The 14,073-nt window shown below is 38.1% G+C and overlaps 1 protein-coding gene across 3 annotated transcripts in view; it reads left to right on the top strand.

Annotated features, from left to right (window-relative positions):
* Positions 1-14,073, top strand: part of LOC119789478 (T-lymphoma invasion and metastasis-inducing protein 1-like) — a 63,676-nt gene that overhangs the window by 25,445 nt on the left and 24,158 nt on the right. For all 3 annotated transcript variants that reach the window (XM_038294373.1, XM_038294376.1, XM_038294374.1), the window contains exons 3-13: positions 84-1,002; positions 3,601-4,057; positions 5,465-5,637; positions 7,313-7,537; positions 10,204-10,389; positions 11,357-11,503; positions 11,656-11,727; positions 12,640-12,810; positions 12,949-13,053; positions 13,447-13,528; positions 13,692-13,778. In XM_038294373.1, coding sequence (XP_038150301.1) covers positions 94-1,002; positions 3,601-4,057; positions 5,465-5,637; positions 7,313-7,537; positions 10,204-10,389; positions 11,357-11,503; positions 11,656-11,727; positions 12,640-12,810; positions 12,949-13,053; positions 13,447-13,528; positions 13,692-13,778 — 2,614 coding nt within the window. In that variant the 5' untranslated portion in view covers positions 84-93. The remainder of the gene's footprint in view (positions 1-83; positions 1,003-3,600; positions 4,058-5,464; positions 5,638-7,312; positions 7,538-10,203; positions 10,390-11,356; positions 11,504-11,655; positions 11,728-12,639; positions 12,811-12,948; positions 13,054-13,446; positions 13,529-13,691; positions 13,779-14,073) is intronic.

The raw sequence follows: 14,073 nt of genomic DNA, 5'->3' as shown, positions 1-14,073 counted from the left end.
ATGACAAAAATGTTCAACAATGTTCCTGTTTATTACAGTGTTTATAAATACAGGATAGATAAGTTTCACTCTTTTCAATTCAGGCTCTAAATCATGGGGAACACTGAGAGCCAAAACAGGGAACATGCCCTCTACAGTACCGGGCGGGGCTATTTGTCACGAAAGCACATGTCTCGGTCTCTACGCATTTCCAACAAACAGTCTAGACGCTCTCGCCATGCTTCCTCAGGCAAAATGGAGCACAGAAATTCTGAGACAAGTACTCGCTCGAGTAGCACGCCTAGCATCCCACAATCCCTAGCTGATAATGGTTTGGAACCATTCAACGAAACAAGAAACTTCCCAGACTTTGGAAGTCCCATTTGGGTGGATCGTGTGGCCATGAGTTTGCGCCCTGTGTCCTTTCATAATGATTTGGCCAGTCCCTCAGTGCATATGAATACAATGCGCATAACCTTACCTGGTCCTACTGCGGAAGAGACGCAGGATGAGGAAGTGTACACAAATGAGGTGAAATATATCCAACAGACTTTAGAGTGCTCCAGAGAGACAGTGAGCTTCAAAAAGAGATCAAAATCTGCAGACACCTGGCAAGATGACAGCCTCGAATTCTCCCTGTCCGATGTCAGTCAAGATAATTTAACCAGCACTGAAGAGATTATCGACATGGCTAATGAGAGAGAATTCCCTGACTGTGAAGGCCACATGCAGTTCAGCCCGACAGACTCTGCAGACAGGTCAAACTCACTGGATGAACTGTACAGTAACACAAGCCCAGCCTCCAGGCAGACCCACGGCCGCTATGCCAAGTGGAACGACACCAACAGGTCTATGGGAGAAGAGGAGGATGGTAAGATGCTGTCACCATCAGAGGAGGATGGAACCGCATATGGCGCGTACACTCTTCCCTGCCGACGTTCCCACTGCCTGTCTGAAGGCCTGAGTAACCTCCAAGCTACAATGTGCACGAGTATGCAGGGCAGGAGGGCAAAGACTATACAGGTGAGATCTATTTGGAGTTTATCTTTTGCATTTCTAGTGATATTAGGCCTTTTATTTCTTAAATATGATTAGAATTAAACTGTTTTTTATAACCTGTAGAATTTCTAGGTATGAGATTTTCATTGTAGGTTAACCTTGAGTGAAAACACTACAGCACTTTTGTGTTAAGGTATTTATATAATATGGACCTGAAAGCTATCATCTATACAGGGAAAGATTAAATCATTTCTATAGCATGTTTGTATGCTACAGTTATAATTACTCTTTCAAGGGAAGAAGTGCCTATTTTGCAAAGCTTGTATTGCTCAGAATAATATTTAGTTTTACATTTTTTCTCTTTAAATTGTGATTAAAATAACAAGCAAATACATTCCAATAAACAAGTCTCCTTTGATGAAGACTTTAGATAGCTGTTTATCAGCCAGCCCAATCTTAGCTTGTCTACTTAGGTTTCAAATCAACATTAATTTAAGATTCAATTTAATTTAATTAAGAGCTATGCGGTCCTTCTTTAGTTTCCCCTCAATGACTGTCTGTGTTTTATGGAACTGTCTTTATACAAACTTTAAAGTTTAGTATTTTAAAAATCTTGGCAAATCTTAATATTGGTAAGCTGCCCTCTGCTAATGTATAGTGCTTTGAAACCGTTTCCCCCCCTTTCCTGGAATATGTTGGTTCAATTAACTTCAGTGAACAATTTTTATATTTGACAAATATTAACTATCAAATACAAAATGCAGCTTTAATGTCATGATTTGTTTAATGATAATGTAATAGAAGCTCTCCAAACCAACCCTTTTGAAGAGGCAATCAACCCTTCTTGTTAAATGCTGATAGAACTGTCATTATAAACATTTTCTGGGAAAGTTTATTTTTAATGGTTATATACAGGCCTAAGTACTGTGGGATCTATCGGATTAAGAAATCACTCAAACAGAATCATTGTATAGAGCAAATGACCTTACATTAAGACCCAATCTAAAGAAATGTTAAAGTAAGTCAATGGGACACCAGCAAACTCCAGTGACAACCATTATCCACTATTGGAATAGGCAGGGAGCAATGATGAATCTCTCCAGGTGTGGATGATATATTTAAATTATTCTGAAAATGATCTGAAGACACTTCCATGAACTCACAAAATACCTCAAACATATAATGCACTCCACTGTTGGCCAAAATAAAAACAAAATTCGTCCTCACAATGGTAAAAACATCTAGATTGTCTCCAAAATTTTTTGTAAAATATTTAGTGGACAGAATAAACAAAAGTTAAACTTTTTAGAAGGTATGTGTCCTGTTAAAACTGGCCTAAAATCAGCACAATTTTTTAATAAAAAGAAAACCTCCCTGACGTCAGTAATAGTGGTGGTAGTGTGATGGTCTGGTGCCTAACTGGTGGAGTCTGGACATCATGCTTTCATTTTCATCCTTTTCATCAATTTGGCTCTTGTCAAAAACGTAAAACTCCAAGTAAAATAGTAATATATTAATATGAATAAGATGGCAGACAACATTAATTAACTGTCTGGCACCTTAGTGATCCAAAGAGCTCCACTGTCCTTAACTGTGCTAAACCAAAATGCAACCTTCCAAGTAACCAAGTCAATGTAAAAATTTAAATGATGTGAAAAAGCTTTAATAGGCCATTCACTCTCAAGTCTCCACTGTAGCATATCTGAGTAGAAAACTTGAATTTACAGCATTATAAATAAGTGAAAAGGTTTAATGGAAATGTTGCTGCTTAAAGTGGCACATATTACTTGTTTTAAGTGAAATTAACTTTTCTCATATTTTCTCAATTCATCATTAATGTAATATTTATCTGAAAAGATGTCTCAAAAATCTTACTAAAATATGTAAAAGGGAATAAATGTGTAATTATATTTGCTAATTGATATGCAAAACTTAAGGACAGTGCAGAACAATTGAAGTCAATAAAATCCACATTATTATTTTTTAAATATTTTTTTAAACCTTTATATTTCTGAGAATTCTGTATCTCATCCCTGATGAATCCATTGTTTTCCTGGGAAAGGAGACTGGAGAGAAAGGAGGGAGCACAGATTAAAGTTACTCCCTTTTAGAAATATCCCAGGCCTTTGTTATGATAATAAGGCTAGGCCTGTGGAAGAGTGTAACAGTAAAGAGTGTGTGGTGGCCCCTGTCATGACAGGGCACCGTCGACGTTGTTGAATGGAGCTCAGGAGCGCATGATTAGGTCATGTGACCAGCTGGAGATACCACTCTCTGTGTATACCCCTTCATCTCCCGGGAGCCTTTGGCCCTATGAGGAAGAGAGGAGAGGGCAGACCTTATGGTGCCATGGGGAGGGCAGGCTTCGTTTCTGCAGCAGCAGAAACCCTGCTGTTCATCAGTTTTAAGCAGAATCTTTGCATTGAGCTGTCTAGACTTAACTTTAGCCTTAGTAGACTCAGATGTCTAAAATCCTCTTTAGGAAAATATCTGTCACGTATCTACTGATGTTTCTGAGCTGTAGTTAATGATATTTTTTTGTTTACCTGCTGGCTTCTTGGAGATGCAGAAAACGTGCTTGCAATGGTACCTCACCTGCCTTGTACCTATGCCACATTCCAGGATGTCACGGCCGGGGATGGCAGCGAATATGAAGACAGCGGAATCGATGGGGTGATGTTGGAGGTAGAGCACCAGCCTCGGCGCTACAAGACAATGTCCGCCTCCTTCTCTGTCTGTTCCATGCATGGAAGGAGCGTGCTCGTTGGCAGTGACAGCGGCAGCAGCAGTGGCGGCGGTGCCAGCGAGGGTGTGCAGGGGGTTTACGAGAACTTCCGTCAAGAACTTCAAATGAGTTCCTGCCAGACGGAGAGCTTGGAGGAAGCTGGCTCCGCCCTGAGCGATGAGCAGAGCACCATGAGCTCTGCCTACCAGTCTGATTTGTTGCTCAGCGTTGTCCAGGGGATGGTGCGCAAAGCGGGGAAACTTGCTGTTAAGAACTTCCTTGTGCACAAAAAGAACAAGAAAGTTGAATCTGCCACAAGACGCAAGTGGAAGACTTACTGGGTGTCCTTGAAAGGTGTGTTCAAACACAGTGTTACATCAGAAGTACACTGCACTAAACAACACTTTTAATATTACAGCAGACTTTAGAAGTTTACACATATTTTATAAAAACACATATGTGTTTCATTTTCACTATTAGAATATAACTCAGTTTAAAAATTTTAGATCTGTTCCAAAATTATTTCTTTTTAATAAATGCCATAATGTACAATAGTTTACCAATAGGTTGCCTTTAAACAGCACATTTGGATCAGTTATTTTGGAGAATCCTTCAGCAGGCTTCTAGCAATAGTTAGAAAGCATTTTGTCTCATTGTACCCTGACTGAACAGGCATACTGACTCAAGTTTGTTGGTGTGTTACTCACACACATTTTTCAGCTCTGTACCACACAAGTGTGGTACATGCACCACTGGTGGTACTTTGGCTGCTGTGATAGGCACTCTGAAAAACTTTTGACTTTCCTATTAAGATTTCCCACATCTAGAGGACTACTGTTTTTATTCATTTATTTTTACTTACACCACAATCACTTTTAAGCAAAAGGTATGCTTTTTGTCTTGTACTACTATTACAAAAATATCAGTTTTTTAAAAGATATTCAGAAAACCTTGTATTTATGTTATAACAAGTTTGTGAACCTCTTTTTGAAGAGAGTGAGATCAGGGCTGTATGTCTACTGTAAAACAGTGACTGTCTTAAGCCACCTTGTGCCTCAATTTGGAGCATTCGTAAGGTCTCAGTCCATTCCGGAAAATCCATTTGCAACCAAGCTTTAACTTCAATATCTAAATATTTTGTTTTCTTATTCATGCCTAATGTTTTTTATTTGTTCTAATTCCATTGATTTTATAAAGCAGACCTGTGCATCACGCAGTAAAAACCTCTACACCATGACACTGCCACTCCTTTATTTGTCACTGGCAAGACTTGCAAGCCTAAAAGTGTTCATCTCTGGGACACAGAATCTATCTTTTACCTCAATTGTAAGATAGATAGACATTAAATTAATGTGTTTTAATAGATAGATATAAGTAGCAACTTCAGGCATCCAGAAATTGTACCTAATTCAAACCCTCCTTTTAGTATATAGTGTGTGTGAACCGGTTTAAACTGTATATTATCAATATGTTTAGATTAAGACATGTACAAACCTTAATGTTGCTAGTTCATAATGTGCTTTAATATACATACATCATTCATATGTATCATATATGATGGTGTTTTAAAGTAGAAAACATGTCAGGACTGCTGCACTTCTTAATCTTGGCCACTGGAGAGCAGAAGTAAATTGCTGAAGCAAGTTGGGCTTTTAAAGAAAACAGAAAGGATTTCTGTTGATACTTCAGTAAGCCTGGAACAAGCAAGTATGTTATATAATAAAACAAACATTTGGGTGTTTTTTTTTTTGTTTTTTTCAGGCTGTACTCTCTTTTTTTATGACACTGATGGCCGTTCAGCTATTGACAACAACAGTATTCCCAAGCATGCCATATGGGTAGAGAACAGTATTGTCCAAGCTGTGCCAGAGCATCCCAAAAAAGACTTTGTGTTCTGCCTCAGCAATTCTTTGGGTGATGCTTATCTCTTCCAGGTAAGAAAATGTTTCTGTTTACCCAGTCATTTAGTCCATAATGAAAGTCATAATATTTAAATGATTCCTGTTTCCATAAAGGTCCTGGACAACAAGTCTGTGCTTTAATGTAATGTAAGCACTTAGAGGCAGATCAATGCTTCACATAAGCCCCATTCACAGTACCATTTTGAAACCGTGCCAAGAGTGGTCCAAGCACGGTAACCAAGTTAACTGTTGAGCGTAAATGGCACGCAAACTAAGAATGCACCAGATGTGCCAGACACAACCGAACCCCGTAATATGCTACTAGTTCAACAGTAGGGCTTGGTGCGGTTCAATAGTGGCTCGGTTCTCTGATACCAATTGTGAATGAGCAGACCGTGTCATCTCCCCTTGACAGTCTGCTTTCGGTAGTTGGCAGTAATGCACATTAGTCAGTTGCTCGCTAACCGCCACAAAACAGAAGAAGAACTGTAAACAAATATCGACATCTTCTCAACTCTACAGTTTTAATGGCTTCAAAAGAGCATTGTGCGTCATGGGATGACATTGAGACTGAGGCTCTTATTGCAATTTGGGCAGAAGACTCTATCCAGGCAATTTTGGAAAGAACAAAACATAATCACAAAGTTTTCCTGCTAGAGAGCAGTAGTGCCGTATATTGTCACTGGGAAGCGAGGAACAGTGCTAGCTTGATGTGTCAACGGTTGTAAGGAACCAAGCTCAGCACGGTTAACTCATCCAAGTTCGGTCCAACCTCGGCATGGATCGGTTTTCAGAGGGTTGTGTATTTGGGGAAATAATTACTTAATATCCTACATTTTGTCATGTTTGAACCCAAACTTCTTATGGTCTATTAACTTAGATGTGATAAACCTCTACATATTATATTTCTGCCTTTTGCAGTCTTGAAAGTTTTTTTTTTTTACAAAATTGTATTTAGCTCTTAAGCATCCTGAGACCACTATGTACACAGAGTAAGCTCCCCATCCCTCAGACCATTACACATTCATTATCTGCTTATCTGTGCTGTCTCAAATACTTTGTGGCCAGCTGCTAGTAGGCTTTCTTTCAACAATGGAATTATAAGTGCTACTGTGCTCTTTTTTTGTACATAGTGCAGTTTTCTCTCCAAAAAGGCTTTTTTTGTTTACCGTGGTTCTTCTGGCTGCTTCTCCAATTAATGCTCTTCTTTCCTGGACTGTCAGGTTAGATAGCAAGTGCTATAGTAGATTTGCAGTTTTTCTATCTTTTTCCCAATAACGGATGGACCAGAAGAGTGCTTTTTAAAGTAGGGCCACAAGGGCATCTTTAGGAAATGGCAGACAAAATAGTATTCTTATGAAATATTACTATTAATAAAATATCATTTTGAGATAGAAAAAAAATCTATGGATTTAAAGCTGAACTTTATGCAAGAATGTATGTTACCCAGATATTCCACACAGAGGGATATTCTACCCAGCCACTATGACAGAAATGAAAACGGATCAGCGCTTGTAGATATAGCCATTCTGGCCTTTATTATTTAACAAAAACCAAAAATATTCCTTATCTTTTTGTTGATCACATTGAATTTAATTTGTGTTTATGTAAACAAATAAAGAAAAATAAATGAATATAAATACTTTTTGCAAGGCACGGTATGTCAACATGCTTAGCTTCTAAACTGCGACTTTCTGTCCCCATGAAGACCTGCAGCCAGACAGAGCTAGAAAACTGGATCACAGCCATCCACTCAGCATGCGCTACTGCTGTTGCTCGCCAGCATCACAGAGAGGACACCGTTCGGCTGCTCCGTGCTGAAATCAAGAAACTAGAGCAGAAGATCGACATGGATGAAAAGATGAAGAAGATGGGAGAGATGCAACTGTCAGCTGTCACTGACACCAAGAAGAGGAAGACAATTCTGGAACAAGTAGGTTTCATGATGTGCTCTGGCACTCCAGTCACTGTGATGGATTGTTGGCTTTTACCCCATTAGCTGGTGCCTTCAACTTTGATCAGTTCACACACTCTGTTCTTTCAGTAGTTGCAGTTTAACCTTAAACAAGGCTTTTATTTTGGGAAATTTGATTAAATATATAATAGCTTCTATTACCGATCAAACAGAATGAAAGAAAGGGAAGATAATTTTTTGTCACAGTTTTTTAAAAGTTGTTCCAAAAATAATACATGAAAATAATTTGTGCTTTTTAAAACAAAATATATAATTTAAAACTGTACTTTTTTCTTTTTTTTTAATACATAAAACCAAAATGTTTTTGAAAGGCTGACTTGTTTTTTACTGTGCAGTCAATTTGGCCTAAAGTAAACCAAATTGGGCTGAGGGGTTCCACTGGATGGGGAAGTGGTGGGTAAGCAGCATGGCATGGCATGGCTGCAGAGTGGAGTGACTCTGCACAGTTGGACCTGGATCCAGCCAGGACTCCATCATCCCACTACGCCAATGTTTAGGCTTTAAATGGAACATTAAAGCTGTAAAGAAGTTATTTGGCCAGTAATAACTGCAACTCGTGCGCCTGCTCTTAATCTAATCACCTTACCTTGCTTTCTACAGAACTATCATGAGTACTTGAGTTCAAATAATTGGTTTTTCAGTCAGGTTTTTAATTCAATATTCACTGATTATGGTATTTTTTTAATTAATTTTTCCTCAACATGATTCACAATCTGCACATGTAGCTATTCCTGTCATGATTTTATCTAAAGCTTTGACCCACATGCAGAAGACCAAACAGAGAGTCCAGAAAAAAGTTTAACAGGTTTTATTAAGAGTAGGTTGAGAGGAGTCCAGTGCTGCTCTGAACACTGTCGAACCGGGACAGAAAAGTGAAGATTCTGCGGTTAGTTCAGGCTCAGTGGGAAATTTGTGTCTTCGATTTGAAGAAGGGAATTAAAGCAACAGGACTCACGTTTCTAGAAAAAGGTGTCTCTTGTTGAATCCAGTCGGTGTGGGTTGTTCCAGTGAATGACTTGCTCGTTGGAGGGCGGACAAGGTTTACCCAGGCTGTGGTTTTTCGTTAAGGAATGGAGGAGCTGACTGCCACTTAGTTTTCCTGCGGTACTTGAACGGTTTCTTGTGGAGATGAAACCCCTGCTCAGAGAGACGAAAATCCTTAGGGAAAAGTAGATTCAAACCACTAGCTTGAATCCTCAGCTCAACTTGATGCTCAGAAAATCCTTCCAGGGGGGAGAAGGTCCAAAACATCCAGTTTGCAGGATGACTTCCTGCTGAGAGGCAAAGACAAAAACAGCAAGGTTAAAACTCAGGTAGAAAAAAATTCAGTTTGACTCAGTTTGGCAAAAATCAGCTTGGCTAGAGTACCCAAAACTGGCAAATACTCTGGTGTCGAGGTAGTGGCAGTCAGCAGCTTAAGAGTCCTCCGGTAATGAAGTAACCATCCGCAGGTGTGTGAGGAGACCAACTAGAACCAGGCGCCACCTGGTGGTGGAAGGAAGACAAACAAAAGATTCCACATACTAACTGGAATCCTAACAGTTCCCTGGTAAACTTACCCTGACCTTATTTGCTTTTCATGAACTGCCTTCCATCCTGAACAATCAGTGCAGCTCTAGATTGATGCAGTAGAATAGCCACATATTTTACAGAACACCCAAAACGCACCTTGGCACACATTGGTACTGCTCTGACTGACTAGTCGCTTTGACCAGTTGCAACGGCGCTGCACAGCTGCACCACTTCATGCACTGGAAACGAGGGATTTAAGATATATTAATAAAAAAATAATAGAGTAGTTCTGAAAAAATACAAGATATGTTTCAAATAATTGATGTTATTAAAATACTTTAAAAGTACAAATGTATATTTATTGCGATTGATGCATTTAAATAATTTCCTAGTATTACCATATGGGCAGACATTGTACTAGCAATTAAAAAAATTAGAAAATTAGTTTTACAATCCTTGTTGAACAGGTTTGTTTGTTATTAAAAATATGGTAGAGAAGCAGTCGCATATGGGCTTTAGATAAAGGATTATCAGAGCTGTTGTCTGAATTGCTGGTGGCGGTACACACTTTATTTCATATGTTGTGGACACTGCTAAACTGAGCCATAGTCTCTTTTAATTTAAAAGCTCCCAATATGTTTAATAGGATTATTTACAGAGAGGGACATCAAATGGCCTTTGTTCAATCAGTTAGGTGGTGCATTCTTCAAGCCGTACTCTTTGGCAATGTTAGGTAGAAACATTTTGCTGAACTGAATGGATACAGGGCTGCCCCTCCAGAAAATAAATCACCCTCTCCTTCTGTCTGCCATGGAATGTGTATTGTTTCTCAGTTTCTGGGGTACTTGGCAGTAAAACAGAACTTTCTCCCATAGCAATGGCAGAGGCCTTTTCCAAACACCAGCTCAGGACCGTGACTGGGAGGGGACGGCCCACTAAATAATCACAATGTTCTGCCTTAATGGCCCAGTAAACATTTAACTATTTGGCACAGAGTGCAGACTGCTTTGAGTAAACTGCTAGCAAAGCTTCAGGGTAATAAAAGATGCTCTCTCTTGATCTAAAGTTGACAAATTAAATGGATGTGTTGTTGTTTCTCTTTCGATCCACAGATCTTCTTGTGGGAGCAGAACCTGGAGCAGTTTCACATGGATCTGTTTCGCTTTAGATGCTACCTGGCCAGCTTGCAAGGAGGAGAGCTGCCCAACCCTAAGCGCCTCTTGGCCTTCGCCTCTCGCCCCACCAAGCTGACAATGGGCAGACTGGGCATATTTTCGGTCTCTTCCTTCCATGCACTGGTAGATATCCTCTATGTGTCTTATTTTTACTTTAACTAACTTCTGCTATGTTACCCTGCCTTATTTTTTACTCGCATACATGCCAAAAGATTTTAACATTAAAAGAAAGTGCCATGTATTTAAACTTTCTTCTTAGAAGTTACATAATTGGCCATATTTACCTATTAGGTGTTTTTATGCCTAAACCTGACATAGCTATATCATGTTAAAAATAGAAAGTCATTGAGAAAATTTGGATTAATCGATATTCAACAACAACACATCAAATGTCAGCAGTTCTAGTTTAATTCTTATTCAAGTTAATACAAATTCGAAGATTGTTTTAATTAATCTGTCCATTTTCCTTCATAAAATACTTTGGAGTTAACTTGATGACCCATCTGGCACACCAGCTGGCTTAGAGAATACATTTTTATGCCGTGATTACTATTTAGCTACTTGAGTATCACAATGATCCCAGTTTTATAGGCTTTAGCTGTGTACCAGCCTCCTACGGCTACAGCAAGGTTAGGAACTCCAAATATAGAAGGAAGAGTTGCAGAGAAAAAAACATCAGTTTGATTTTTAGACATCATTCAGGTGCTATTTCTTCTATAACCACCGACGCAGTGCCCTTGGGCTGGTGGGTGTTTAAGCTGTTTAAAAGCAGTTTGTGGTTTAAGGAGAGTTTAAGAACTGTTTCACTCATCTGATTTGCCTATCCTGACATTCACAAAAATCTATGTATGGGCATTTGAAAGGTTTGAAAGCTTACAAACTATGTTCTCTGTATCAGGAGAGAATAAACTGACTAACTCTGCCATGAGTGTGTGGGTGTCCATTCTTTTTTCTCCTTCTGTTTATGCCATTTTAATCTTTGTTTTTTTATGCCTGAGGTTCCTGATTAAAGGTACTCAATATGAAATGTGTTGTTATTGCTTTTTATAAGAAAAGTATATTTAATAAGATTCATTTTTTGTGTTTGCAGGTGGCAGCTCGAACAGAGAGCGGAGTGAGACGCAGAACGCAAGCAATGTCTCATTCCTGCAGCAAACGCAAAAGCAGGTTTTCCTCCCTCTGGGGTGTAGACACTACCTCAAAGAAGAAAACGAAAGCCCACCCTACGGTTAGCCAGGTCGGTTTGCTCCTCCTTCACTTGATAGTGATTTCTATGTTCTTCTAAGTTAGCTGCACAGATTTAGCTTCTTTTGGCCTATTTTTGTTTAAATAGCCCTTCACTATTCTGCCCGAGGTCACTCTAACATCTCTTCCTTTTTGGTCCCACAGGTGTTTGCTGATGAAGAGCCAGAGAAAAAGCCAGTAGATCGTGTTTTTGTGGATTCTGTAAAGGAAAACACAGTAAGCACTTGCTCTTTGTTAACACAAACTGTTCTTTAAAGTAAAGGCCACATATATGTGGAACTTAACTACATTATTATTTGGTAACAGCACATTAAAAAATAATTTTACTACAATGTATTTTCAGTGCAAACCAGTCCTGCCATTTTTTTCCTCCAGCCCAGATACAATGCTACATGCATATTTTATTTTATAGTCTAGGAATATGAACTGATCAGAAATATTAGTTTTGTAACCCTGTGTGTTTGCTATTAAATCTGTGACTTCAGCTGCTGTCTTTGCTTGTGAATTTCCTAGAAATCCTTGAATAGTTTTTCCTAATAATCCTTTTCAGATTATAATAGTCCCTCTTTTGTGTTCCTGATCTTCTACATCACATTTTCCTTCCAGTTTTTATATATACATATATATATATATATATATATATATATATATATATATATATATATATATATATATATATATATATATATATATATATATATATATATATATATATATATATATATATATATAAAATTTAATAATAGTAATATTTAAATATTGGATATATATACTGTAGCATTCCCTCAATTACTAACTCGTTTAGCGATTTCCTGTTTTTTTGGCTTTCCATGTGGAGGATGTCAGTGAGAATTCTTTTCTACGATAGTGTTAGCTTCAATATTATAATTATGTCTGCCTAATTGCTTAAAACGTTTTTAGGCAATAATCAGAATAATTTACTGAAGAAAAGCAGCTGAAATGCTTCACTGTGAGTGAATTAATCAGTTAATAGTCATCTTGAGTTAAATTTTGGAAAAAAAAATTATTTTATCATTTAGTTTTAGTTAGATAAGAAGGTTTATCTAAACTTTAACTCAACAGCTGTTGGTATAGTGTTTACCCATCATTTTTTATCTGTGTTTTAAGAAATCCGAAGACGGAAGTGTGAAAAGTCTTCCTCGAGCCAATGTTGACAGTGACATGTGGGTCCCCGACCACCTCACTCCTTCCTGGGTCTGTCTGCCAAATGACCAACCTGTGTTAAACACTATCCAGCCAGGAGACTCTGCACTGTGTGTTCTTGAATCTATATGCAAGGTAACAGAACAAGGCCTTAGATACGGTTTTGAATTGGTATTTTTGTAGATGCATGCAGTGCAGTGCAACGTTTAAATTTTTAGAAAAAAAAATTTTTTTGCTTTGGCATTAAATACTGAGTTCTTTTTCTATTTGCAGACCCATGAGCTGGACCCAACCAAACACTACTTGAGACTTAAATTCTTCATAGAAAACCAAGTGCAATTCTACATTCCAAAGCCAGAAGAGGATATATACGACTTGGTAGTGTATTTAACTTCTTGTCTTTTATAGTCTCTTTGCTTTCATCCTGTTAGAGTTTACACTGTCAACTTAAGAAATTGAGCTTTAAACTATATAGCTGTATAAGAAACTGCATGGGAAAACAAAAATCAGAGGTTTAAATGAACTTTATGAAAAGTTCAAGCTCCAAGATATGAACATAGAGCCTTTCTTCTTCTTTTTTTCTTTACAGTGAATTCAGATCCTTTTATATTTACAACATTTCTGTCAAGATATTGTTCGTTATGCTTTGTGTGAGAAGGAAGAAAATGAATGCTCTCTTTTCCTGCTGTCAATAATTCGCCCACCACTCTATGACTAAAGTTAGAAAGAGCCTCGGGATTTATATAATAACTTCTTTTTTTTTCTTCACAGTTGTACAAAGAAATTGAGCTCTGCTCTAAGATAACAAAAGTAATCCAGTTTGACAGAGATGAATCCTGTATGATTGGTTATGGTAAGAACACTTTTTATTTTGAAATGCAGACTTTAAGTCTCTCACTTTTGTTTCTTTGCAGAATAAATTGAATTTTTTCAACCTTGACAGGAGTGGCATTATAGACTGTGTCATCTGTTTTGCTTTTTAAGAATGTTTTCTGTCTTTCCTTTTTCTGCATCAGGGTTTTCTATCTCAGTGGTGGAGGAGGATGGAGTTCAACAACTTTACATCACTGATGTGAAGGCTGGGGGATTAGCCTTTGCAAAGGGTTTGTTTACTACAGTTTATTTCTTTTGGTGAACCTAATTTTTTATAAAGATGACACATATCAGTAATCAGTGTTATGCATGAACGTGTCCAATGAGCGGCGTTCACTAAATATGTTCATACGGATCAGTTTTGAAGTAATGAACGTGAATGAGGGTGATGTTCACCCTGAGAATAATGAGTGACACACACAGCTGATATTCGCTTTTCATTGATAACGACACTTTTCATTGGATAACGGCAAGTTTTGCGCCACTTATTACGGCAAACAGCGTGACAGACATGTATGTCTACTG

Source organism: Cyprinodon tularosa, unplaced genomic scaffold (genome assembly GCF_016077235.1).
Source record: "Cyprinodon tularosa strain WSP-4 unplaced genomic scaffold, ASM1607723v1 ctg34, whole genome shotgun sequence".
In the NCBI taxonomy this organism is placed as follows: Eukaryota; Metazoa; Chordata; class Actinopteri; order Cyprinodontiformes; family Cyprinodontidae; genus Cyprinodon; species Cyprinodon tularosa.
The sequence above is the reverse complement of the archived record's forward strand: the minus strand, read 5'-3'. Positions and strand labels throughout refer to the sequence as shown.